This window comes from Phragmites australis, chromosome 7 (assembly GCF_958298935.1).
Source record: "Phragmites australis chromosome 7, lpPhrAust1.1, whole genome shotgun sequence".
Lineage (NCBI taxonomy): Eukaryota > Viridiplantae > Streptophyta > Magnoliopsida > Poales > Poaceae > Phragmites > Phragmites australis.
Genome location: NC_084927.1, coordinates 29,362,494 through 29,374,822, shown reverse-complemented (window position 1 = coordinate 29,374,822; position 12,329 = coordinate 29,362,494). Strand labels below are relative to the sequence as shown.

General features: G+C 43.4%; 1 protein-coding gene across 1 annotated transcript; it reads right to left on the bottom strand.

Annotated features, from left to right (window-relative positions):
- Window positions 1-5,268: 5,268 nt before the first annotated feature.
- LOC133924621 (uncharacterized) lies at window positions 5,269-7,146 on the bottom strand. The gene is made up of 5 exons (XM_062370240.1): window positions 6,473-7,146; window positions 6,259-6,294; window positions 6,089-6,151; window positions 5,904-5,957; window positions 5,269-5,822 (listed from the first exon to the last, which is right to left on the bottom strand). Exons 1-5 carry the CDS (start codon window positions 6,561-6,563, stop codon window positions 5,482-5,484), a joined length of 585 nt encoding a protein of 194 aa, XP_062226224.1. The 5' UTR covers window positions 6,564-7,146; the 3' UTR covers window positions 5,269-5,481.
- Between the last annotated feature and the right edge of the window lie 5,183 nt (window positions 7,147-12,329).

Sequence of the window (12,329 nt, the reverse complement as noted above, 5' to 3'; positions counted from 1 at the left end):
GTCACCTACTCCCTTCATTGTGGGGTGATCTAATCTTTTTACTGGCTACCTACTCTGCACGGCCTTCACGACCGCGTGAGTAGACAAAGGAGTCGGCTCGTGCATCGCACAACTGAGCCTGTTGGCGACTTGTTGCTGCTCGCCGGCTACGTCATTGTCATGTTCGACATCAACGCCATCAGTCGCGGCAACGACTCCTGGATGCCCATGGGGGCAGCCACCATATGAGGTTGGGTCTCAGCCATGGTTGCAGCCCTATGGCCTCTGGCGGCATGACGACCACATGCTGTAAGGTCAAGAATGTAAAGATGAAGCCTGATACAAAATGATGTGAAGAAGAGATATGTAAAAATAGTGTCCTCATCTTTCTCCTCCTTAACACGGCTTCTTGCTCAATAGTCTCCACAAACGACGCCATCTGTTGGGTCATAAAAAAGTCCCGGACAAAGCACAGTGAGAACTCCTCACCAGAGTGAAAGGGCTCAAACTTGGGGCTAAAGAATCATGCAAAAGGGCCCCTTCTACCCACCACTTAAAGGCTTATTTATAGAGAGAATGTATATAAAAAATTAACGATCAATCTCTAAAGTTATATTATAATCATATATATATATATAAGGTTATTTTTGACTCATTGTTATTTTTATTTACGTTATACTAATCTGAGAATTATAGCCGTCATAGCGCCGTGGGGTATTATAGGCTAAGGCATTTTCCTCAACCGTCATCATACGTCATCATACAGACCAGGCGTGGCGAGCAATACTCGATGCCTAGGATGCTGAAACGGTGGAGGCGATGGCTTCCAAACAAGGCCTAGCCTTGGTTGCCGAGTGGTGCAGAAGCCCAGCGATACTGAAATGCGACAGCGCCATGATCGTGAAATACCTGAAGAAGCTGGCAGAGCAACGATCAACGACTCGTTTCCTCATTAGTGATGAAGCCTTAGATATGTGACGGCTGCTTCCAGATTATGTCGTGGCCCATGCAAAGAGAGAACAGACATACGTTGCCCATAAACTCGCACAACTTGCAATTTGCAAAGCGAACGAAGCATTCTGCAGTGTAGATATTGTGTGCTCCTGTGTGTGGTCTTTAGTTGCCCAGAATTGTAACTCTGTTTTTGAGTACTAATTAATAAAGTTCCCTTAATAAAAAGGGTAAAAAAATCAATTTTAATTCGTACCCGATACTTAAAGGACGTGGACACTGATGCAGTTTGACGGATTTTCAATTCGTACCCAACCGCTTTACATCACTGTTCTATACTGAAGTATGGCGCATATGAAAAGTTGGTTCTTGGACTCTTGTTCACGTATCAGTGTCACCCTACTTAGCATCCGTAGACCCTGAGCCCCTGACTCGTATCTTTTTGTTAGTCTGTCTATCGTTATCGCTCGTGACATTGCCGTGTTCGTTCTATTGGAGGAGCGATACGGTCTGAGTTCATCTCCAATAGTTATTTTAAATTTTTGTTCTTAAAAATATTATTACAGTATTATTTATTTTTTCATCTTCAGCAGCTACTTTATTTCTTAACTTTTACTACTCTTTTTCTCCCTCCGGTCCCGCTGTCAGCCTATGTGAACAGTAATAGTACAGTACAGTACCGATACAGTGTTCCCCTCCGGACCCACCACCGTCACTGCAAACAGTACTGATACAGTGTTTGTGTATGCTACAGTACCCCCGGGAAATACGTCTGCTCTTCCTCGTAACACTGTAGCAGTACTGTGTGTCACTGCAGCACCAATGTGGTATCTGCTAAAGATCGAATTTTAGTGCTACAGTCCTCCACCGTCCTCTGCTGGAGTTGATCTAAGGACTGAAGAATTAGAGGACGAAGACAACTCGGACGGATGCTCGTGTCAGTTCCCGGATCCAGGATTTTTCTCCACGGATCTAACTGATAAGACGGAGGGCAACACGGGGAAGAAGATAGGATTTGTTATTTTTATATTTTTTAATATTAATATTTAGATAAATAAACTCTTAATATAAAAAATTACAAAACTAGATATCTACTGTCGAGGATTAGGCTCTTACCGATCAAGGGCCGTAAGTAGTCTGACACGCTGTGCACGGGCTAACATGGTTAGCTGCACGAGTAAACAGTGTTTAGTTGAAATCACTGTTCACAGTAACATTTTTTCCTCCTTCCTTCTTTATATAAAATTGTGCTCTTCTGTTACTCTAAAAATTTTAAAATATTTTGTACGTGTTTCATAATTCATGTGCAACCCATTTTAATTGGATTTACCTAAAAATTATGTGTATAATTTAAATTAAAATTCTCTAAAAAAGACTATTTTAATAACTTTTAACAATTGTTAGGGTCTCAAATAAATTTTCAAAAATCTGGGACAATTCACTAATATTCATATTATGGGATGGACTAATTTCTAAAATTATTTGCAGCCCTAGTATATATGGTGAAAAGGTAAGTTACTTTGTAATGCTCTATTCACATGAAATTAATAAAAATACATATAAATAGAGTATTACAAATGAACTCACTTTTTCACCATATATACTAGGACTTGAAATAATTTTAGAAATTAGTCCATCACATAATATGAATATTAGTGAATTATCCCAGATTTTTGGAAATTTATTTGAGACCCTAACAATTGTTAAAATTTATAAAAACAGTCTTTTTTTTTGAGAATTTTAATTTAAATTCTACACATGATTTTTAGGTAAATCTAATTAAAATAGATTGCACATGAATTATGAAATATGTAAAACAGTTTTAGAATTTTAGAGTAACAGAAGACCACAATTTTATACGAAGAAGGGAGGAGAGAAAAATATTATTATAAACAGTGATTTTAGGAAACACTGTTCCCTAGGCAGAGGGGCACAGCCTGTTAGCCTTACTGTGAACAGTGATTTCTAGGAAACACTGTTCTCTCGGTAGAGGGGCACGACGTGTTAGCCTACTTACCGACCTCGGAGAGGACGGTAAGAGCCTAACCACTCAATCAGAAGGTGATAGATGCCTAGTTTTGTAATTTATTGAATCTATTTATTTAAATATTAATATTAGAAAATAAAAAAATAAAAAAAACTCGGAAGAAGATGACCCGATTAGGCCGTGAGGCGGCAAAAGCGGGCCAGACATCTAAAATTCCGTCCACGCAGGCCATCTGATCTGATTAAAGTGGGTCCAGTTTTCTTTCTGAAACCAAAGCAGGCCCAAAATAGTAGGCCCAGATCTGACCAAACGTTCTAGACGTTGTGTAACTTCTGCAGCAAAGGATGGCCCCTCAGATACGGACCAAGCCCACACACACGATCAAGGTGATCTCATTGCGTCCAACGAATAGGTCCAGATCAGACTCAAGGATTTGTCGTGCTCCGTAAGAAAAACCGTATACTCTTACTTTGCTTTGCTGCAAGGGGTGCATGCATGATGCATCTGACGAGAACTTGATAGATTCCATCGAAAAGTATAGCCCAGTACATCATTATAGTCACAAAGCCTTGCGTGCTGTCCATCCAACCTCAATGTTCCGGATTTTCAGTGCGTATTTCGCCGCTTCTGATCGCCAACTCAACATCAAACACTAACGATGTATTGCAAGTTGAACCAAAAACAGGACTCAAGGTACAAATTGAGGAGAAATTTTTTCTTAAAAGTTTGAGGTAAACTTTTTTTCTCGAAAGTTTTAATATAAAAGTTTGTTTACTAAAAGTTTTCAAAAATAAAGAGTCAGGGAACTTTTTTCCAATATGGGAACGAGAGTTCTCGTCCCTGCGCGTTCGAAAATTAGAATCGTCTGAGGAAGATAGCCAAGGTTGTACCTATGTTCTGTTCCCTCTCATGATCACTGCTCTATTCCTTTTTGGAAAAAGCACTCGAATCTGTTTGTCCCTCCCAAACTATAAAACTAGTACAATTTATCTCTTTAATTGGTTTTGATGGTGACTTTGCTCTACATAGCGACAAATCAACCTGCCCTGGTAGCGTTTTGCTGACATGACATCAAAAAATTTTAAAAAATAATAATAAAAAACACAAAATTTCTAAAAATACTAGAGACAATTCTAAGACATTTTGCGATTTTTTTTTCAAAAATAATGTCATTTGCATCATATTTCATGGAAAGGAAGGTTGGGGAAAAAAAAAGAAAAAGCATGCTTTAAAAAGCATGCAGCTCATATGTTAACTAACATAAAGGATCTATAAAATTAGTATCACTTCATTTGGAGTTTTATTAATTTCTCCATGATTTTTACAAAGTTCACCAGCATAAAGTCGTTATTTTTAATACCTAGCTGGGGTTTTGATCTTGGAGTTAGAAATAATGACTTTGTTGCATCTCCATCTGAAATTTTGAACAATCTGATTTGTGTTTGGTTCGTTTTTTGATGAAGTCGAGTTGCAAAGGGCCGGTAAGGGTGAGCTTGCTGCTCAGAGCGAAGAGTAATGAGGCAAAAAGGAAGGTGACCACAGAACTGTTCCCATATAGCGCTGGGTTACATGATGCAGATAGGTATTAGATCGCACCATTTCGCCCCATGTTAAAACATGTGCAACATTCCTCAGGCTATTTGAACATGATGGTTTTGTGGTCATATCAAAGAAATGTTTTTTTTTTTTTGAGGAAGACCTTAATAAGTCATAGGCTCATTGCTGCCCACCTTTTCTAGAGATACGCATGCCTAAACAAGCCTGCAAGTTTTATTAAAATGCGTACGTAATGTTGTGTTCATCTTTCAATGATAGAAATATTCTGTTGAATTTCCTTTTTTATGGAAAATTGTCATTGACTGAGAAGCTAACTATATATCTTCATCTCTTCACAAGTCCATGAAATGTGAAACCAAGCAATTTTGCCATTACTATATTCCATCTTTTGATATTCGGATTTCCAGTACTATATTTCATCTTTTGTATTCCATCTTTTGATACTGTGATTTTCAAAAATTATTGCTATGGGAGTAGAGTTGTAACTAGCTTAAATCGGTTTGTTGTTTATTCACATTGTTTTTTTTTTAATTTGACATTTTGTCTACGGAAAGAGATGGCAACATCATTTTTCCAGTTTGTATAAAGAATGCAAACACTACTGATAAAGCTTGGTTCTAATCTCTAGGTGTTGTTTTGAACAAATCAATTACTTGGATTTACCTTTTTGAAAAGAGACACATTTGATTAGCGAGAAAAAGCATGGCAATCAGTAGTGTATTGACAGTGCATTTAGAGCTGTGAGTTGATTTCTTAATTATCTCCTTTAATATGTGCTCTTGTGAGATTCTCCTTTTTTTAGGGTAGCTTGTGAGATCCGAACTTTTCTGCAGCACCAAGGGTCCATGTTTTCTCGAGTTGTATGTCTTCGGATTTGTTGTGTAGTTTTGGATTAGTTTGGTGAACTAGCGATATGCTTATTGGCAAGTTATTTTGACGGGCTAATGTAGTAAAGCAGATTTCTTTCGAGGTTGTAGCTTGTTAGCACAACTAGGCGGATCGGCGCGCTACGCTGCGCCAGCTCGAGATCTATGTGAAGAATATAATATATACATTCTGAAGCTTAAGTTTTTGTTCTCGATATACTGTTTCACACCAGAGCAAGATCCTGGACAATGAGGATTTGTACAGAAATGCAAGATCTGCTTATTTGGAGAAAATTGTTCCTGGTGCAAATACGTATAGTATTTTGATCTATACAATATATGCAGTCTACGGTGGTATTTTTTTATGTAAGCGGGATAGGAATGACCTTGCTGCGACAAAGCTTTGTATCGGTTAACACGTCTTCTTTTAGCACGATTTTCAGTAGCAACGTATGGAGATACTATAGGACAAAAATGATCTCCTACACCAAACAGAAAATATTCTTTAATCATTATTTTTTTATAAATGTTTAAATAAAAATTTGATGAGATATAGATCTAACTTCCTGCATCCTGATGTCTTTTTTGATGTTCTATATACATCCATGGTGTGTTTTCTAAAAAAAAAAAAAGAATCATATGGTCAATCTTTTTTTTTTTACAGTGAGGAACTTTTTTTTCCTAAAGATATATTTATATTATATTAATCACTATTAATGAAAGGAGGGCCCAATGTAACATGATTTACCTTCTTCTGGTGTAGATGTCGTTGTATTTGTTGTAGCAATATTACCTTGGTTACTGGTTGAACCTGTATACGTATTGTACGAACAAATAGCAAGATATATTAATTATTATTAGTGAAGACTGTCTGTGCATTATGAAGTTTTAAAAAAAAAACAGATGAAAAAGGTCTACCTTGTTCTGGTATAGGTGGCCCTGGTATAGGTGGCCCTGTATTTATCGTTGTAATGTTAATTTGGTTGTTGATTAATGTAATATATAGATAATGTTAAATGAAGTTAGCACGGTATCTACTTTAAACCAAGTTAAGATGGCATCTACTTTTTTTTTCCCCTCCTCTTTTTGGAATAGGAAATTTTTCAGAGAAGATAAAGTGCCATTGTCGTACCTAAAGGATAAATGAATGGTATGTCTGAATTTGGTGACAAAGAACGATTCCGGCGACGTCGTGCTCTTCGAGTTCGATCAACATATGACATTTTTTTTTTTGCAACTAATAGATGTAATAAACAGAGATTTCTATTTTATATAACAGCAAGGAAAACATATGAAAACAGGGAGAAAAAGTGTAATATAATGCTTAAAATATATGTATTTACTTATGGTATGTTTGCACCTAAGTAATTGATGCAAGAAAGACAATTTTGCATTTTATATAGTAGCAAATAAAACATGGAAAATGACAAATGGAAAAATAAATTAATTTCCAAGTAACTAATAGATGCAAATACATTTGTAACTAACTAATGGATGCAACAAACATAGATTTGCATTTCATATAGCAGCGAATGAAACATAGAAGAGGACTAAAGGAAAAATAAACTAATTTGCAATTAGCTAATAGATGTAACAAACACAGATAATTTATAATAGATGACCCATTAGCACTGTTTACCTTAATGTTTAGCAATATATATGGATAATCTTTTGGTTAATCGAGGTGTATATATTGAGATGAACTAATCAGTGGCACTGTCAAGCTTAAAGCCTAGCAATACATTTTTTTCTTTATTTGTTCCCCTTTGACTCAGAAGGGGAAATGTAAATTTATCTATCATACTATTTTAGACACATATTAAACAATGTTATCAATGAGGTAATTCTGTCCATTGTATTCAGAAGAACAATTCTACCATTGCACTGTGGATTCTAAGTAATTTGCAATTATCTAATAGATGCAACAAACGAAGATATAAATGGGATATATATTTATTTAGAACAATGCTATGTATTTTATATAAGTTTTAAACAATATCATATAAATGTAATAAGAATCAGGTATGTTCTATTGCAATATCACCTGTGACTCTACAATTAATACTTTCAAATGTCATCAAGCCAAATTGTCGACTATTAAGCGCCCTTCTGTGAATCCTCAGTGTGTTCTTTTACTAAAATAAAACTGATGGCACTTTTCACCAGAGAAATATGATTTCCACAACGATATTAATAATTAAGCAACTATCATCTTGTATATGTGTATAAATAGTTCAATCCAACAATAAAAAAATAAACCCAAATCTAACCAAAGATCACATTATATGCAAGCAAATGTGTAAGCATGGCTTCTAAAACTCAAAAGCTAAAAACTATTATACGGGCTTAATTGCAGCATGGTTCAAATCTTGAATTCATGAGATATGCATCACAACACTGATGAATAACTTGCAACAAAAAATATGTTCGATTCAGGGCAAACTATCAGGCTATTTTCAATAAAAGATATTTTATCAGAGAGCTAATCGTGATCATTATACTGTTAAAATTGTTCCTAGAATAATGGCAATGTCTTGATAGATTAAAAACATTAATTCAGGGCAAACCATCAGGCTATTTTCAATCAAAGTATTTTCTCAGAGAGCCAATTGTGATCATTATACTGTCAAAGTTGTTCCTAGTTTTAAGCAGAATTTAGATGCTACGGTCTTCAGAATCATGGTAATAGATGTCTTGATAGATTGAGGACATTGATTCAGGGCAAACCATCCGGCAGAGATTTTATTTTGCAGAACACCTCTAGTACTAAAAATGCACAGATGAAGTTGGCGTGAGGAAAATGGAAGCTGACCTTTTATGCTTCTTCAGGCTTTTTTCTTTGCAGCTAGCTATGGAGGCCGTACTTTATGGAGGCTACGCAGGAAAAGTCTCCAGAGCTCTTTATACTTCTTCCAGCTGCTTCGCTTGATAGCGCCTACGCAGCAGTAGCTTCCAGGCCAGGTCGACGAAGGAGTTCCGTCGGGGTGCAGTTGCTTGGCGCGGGCGTGCAGCTGCTCTCGGCGCAGGCGTGCAGCTGCTCGGCGCCGGCGTACAGGAGCTCCCTCCGGGTCGACGAACGCCGGCGTGCAGCTGCTCGGCGTCGGCGTACAGGAGCTCCCTCCGGGTCGACGAACGCTGGCGTCAACTCCGGAGCTCCCCGAAGTTCTTCTGCTCGCGTTGCTTCCGCTGGCGTGCAGCTGCTCGGCTTCCGGATCGATGAATGGCTTCTCCCCGGCGTCCAGTTGTGTGGCTTGATGCCGTCTACACGGGGAAAACTCGCAGATCAGAGTTGGTCCGGTGGGGTGAGGGGATGGAGAAGAAGAGTGTGGAAGCTCAGGCTCTTCTGCCTTTTTTTTTATTATTATCTATCCTGCTTTGGAATCATCAGTGAGGAAAATATTTGCCTGGCAACGTCGGTGCGGCGTCGGTGCGGGAACACGTGCTGGCGATCCACGCAGTTGTTTCCATCCGACGGTTCCCTACGTAACGTACAATGATGAACAGTTAAGAACAGGAAATCGATCGCTGAGAAGCCAAGGATTCTTGACCTGGTAATATATGTTATAGATTAGCATCCATTTGATATCTCAGTAGTAAGCTAATCAGTTTTCTCTGCATACGAGAAGTTTTTGTACATTTTTTATGATGTTAGAACAAGATATTTCATGTCCCATTGTTAGAATATATTTGGCATATCTCTTGTGATTGGCTCGCCTTCCTTATCCTCCCGATATTGTTGCTATAAATCGGTAGAGTGGTTATGGAAAGAGCGTTGCCTATATATGTAATTCTCCGTGATCAATCTATCATCGCGTTGAGTCCTATCTCTTTCATGGTACCAGACTTCCGATCTCCCGCTTCCGCAACCTAACTTCTCTTCCCCCCGGCGCACGCCCTCCCGCCGCCATCGTCATCGTCATGACGACCAACTCCTCCCACTCGGCCATCCTCGACTCCGCGGTCGAAGCCATCGCCGAAGCTGTCCGTGCGACGTTTCTTCCCCCGGACGACCTCCAGGTCGACACCGCAACAGCCACGGCCGTCGCCGACGGTGCCGCCGAAAAAGCCTCCGCCGCCGCCCGTCGGACTCTCGCCGCGTTCTTCGCATCTTTGGCGCCTACCACTGCGCCGATCTCGCCGACCCCTGCGCCGACATCTACGCCGGCCCCTGTCTTCGACTCCCTACCGGAGGCGCCGGCCTCCGATGCCTTGCATGCCGTCGTCGACACTCCTCCTCCACCCGCGCCGCCGAGCACCACCGACATCGCGGCATTCTTCACGGCTGCGGCTCGCGCCTTCGCCTACCCCTACACCGGACCGGCGCCACCCGCCCCATATTTCCACTGGCCTGGTGCTTCGTCCCAACCAGTCCCGTCGTTCCCGCACGTCACCGCCAGCGGGTCTTCTTCGGCACCTCCTGCACTCGACGACGACACCCGCGCCACGCTCCATGCACAGGCCGTCGGCGTCCTCAACGTCAAGGCTCTCGTCCCCGTCACCCTCGACGTCTCGGCCGCCAACTACACACGGTGGCGCGGCCTCTTCCTCGTCGCGCTCGGCAAGTACGACCTGACGGACCACGTCCTCTCCGACGCTCCCTCTCCCGATCGTCCCAACTGGAAGCAAATGGAGTGCGTGGTCCTCGGCTGGCTCTACGGCACGATCTCCTCCGAGCTTCTGCAGGAGGTCCTCTCCCCCGACACCACTGCTCGGCTCGTCTGGAAGGGCCTTGAACATCAGTTCCTCGGCAACCGCGAACACCGCGCCCTCACTTTGACGGCCGACTTCCACAACTTCCACCAAGGGGACCTCTCCGTCGCCGAGTACTGCCGCAAACTCAAGGCAATGGCGGACAACCTCGGCGATCTCGGCGAGCCCGTCGCCGACCGCTCGCTTGTCCTCACGGCGCTACACGGTCTATCTGACAAATTCAAACACTTAAAAACTGCGGTTACCTTACAGCGCCCCTTCCCGTCCTTCGCCGAACTTCGTTCTCAGCTTCACCTCGACGAGCTCAGCCAGGCCCGTCCCGCCAACACCTCCTCGGTCTTTCTCGCTGGCACGGCCGCCGGCGGCGGCAGCAGCACCAAGCACCTGGCGCATTCCTCGGGCTACGGTGCCCCTACCCAGAGCACCGGCGGCGGCCATGGCGGGAACCACCGCAACCGACGGCGCCGTGGCGGTGGCGGCGGTGGCGCGGCCACTCAGACCAACAGCGCCAAGTCTGGAGGTGGCGGCGGCCAGGGGCAGTGGCCGTCCCCTCAAAACCCTTGGGCCAGCACTATTCACATGTGGCCGGGTCCATTGGGCTGCGGCCTGTTGGGCTCTCGTCCTGCTGGATCCCCCTTCGCTGGCGCTGTCCTGGCCGGGCCTCCAGCTGGCCCACAGGCCAGCCCGCCCCAACAGCAGCAGCCGCCCCTGGCGCATCTCCAGGCCTACGGCGGTATGGGACAGCCGGCCCACCTCGTGCAATCCCAGCCCCCCACCCCATCGGCTTATCAACAGCCACTGGGCTGGTTCGGTGGGGCCCCCTCGCAATGGGACCAAGCCTCACTTGCCGGCTCCTTCAACACCACGACTCTGCCACAACCCGCTCCAACTGAATGGTATATGGATACTGGTGCCACTGCACACATGACCTCCGACACCGGTACTCTCTCCTTTACCCACCCACCCACCTCTACTTCACCTTCCCATATTGTCGTCGGCAACGGCTCCACTATTCCTATTACCACCATTGGGCACACTAGCCTTTGTCACTCAAACCGTTCCTTCACTCTTCGTGATGTTCTGTGTTCTCCACATATAATTAAGAATCTGATTTCTGTTCGCCGTTTTGTCATTGACAACTGGTGTGCTGTCGAGTTTGACCCCTTTGGCTTTTCTGTGAAGGATCTTCGAACCAGGACCGTGACCGCCAGGTTCAATAGCTCCGGTCCCCTCTACCCGCTTCACCATGCGTTGCCTTCGCCACCATCTGCCACTGCTCTCACCGCCAGCACCACCACTACTGTCACCTGGCACCGACGTCTTGGCCACATTGGCCACGATGCCCTCGCCCGTCTTGCCCCTCTTGTCCCAATGACAAAAGGTGGCCTCCCCGGTGTTTGCCACGCCTGTCAACTCGGTCGTCATGTTCGCCTACCTTTCACTAGTTCCTTTACTAGGGCCTCAGCAAATTTTGAGTTAGTTCATTGTGATTTGTGGACATCTCCTGTCCTTAGCGCCTCCGGCTACAAATACTATCTTGTTATTTTAGATGATTGTTCTCACTTTGTGTGGACTTTCCCTTTACGTTTCAAATCCGACACCTTTGTCACTTTATCACAGTTTTTTGCCTATGTTAAAACTCAATTTGCTACTACTATCCGCAACATTCAGTGCGATAATGGCCGCGAGTTCGACAACTCTGCTGCCCGCACCTTCTTTCTCACCAATGGGGTCCATCTCCGGATGTCGTGCCCCCATACCTCTCCACAGAACGGTAAAGCCGAGTGCATTCTTAGATCCCTCAATAACATCATCCGCTCTTTACTGTTTCAGGCCAGCCTTCCCGGATCCTTTTGGGTTGAGGCTCTCCACACCGCCACCCACCTCATCAACAGGCACCCCACCAAAACCCTCGCTCAACACACACCATTTTATGCTCTTTACGGTACCCACCCTACTTACTCACACCTCCGTGTTTTCGGCTGCAAGTGTTACCCTAACCTTTCCCCCACAATCCCACACAAACTTGCTCCCCGTTCAACCATGTGTGTGTTCCTAGGCTACCCCCAACACCATAAAGGGTATCGGTGTCTTGACCCCGTCTCTAACCGGGTCATTATTTCGAGGCATGTTGTGTTTGATGAGCACTCATTTCCATTTGCCGATCTTGTCGGAACTCCTAACAGTGCTACTGATCTTGCATTTTTGGAGGATTTTTCGGCTCCCCTGCAGACTCCAATTGGCGCGTCTCGCCGGCCCCGTACTGTGGCACCATTACC

Coding starts and splice junctions, on each gene's coding strand:
- LOC133924621 (XM_062370240.1), bottom strand. CDS start 6,563: ATGTCATATGTTGATCGAACTCGAAGAGCACGACGTCGCCGGAATCGT. Junction 6,152..6,258: donor GCCACCTATACCAGAACAAG/GTAGACCTTTTT, acceptor ATACGTATACAG/GTTCAACCAGTAACCAAGGT. Junction 5,823..5,903: donor AAGACATCAGGATGCAGGAA/GTTAGATCTATA, acceptor TGTTTGGTGTAG/GAGATCATTTTTGTCCTATA.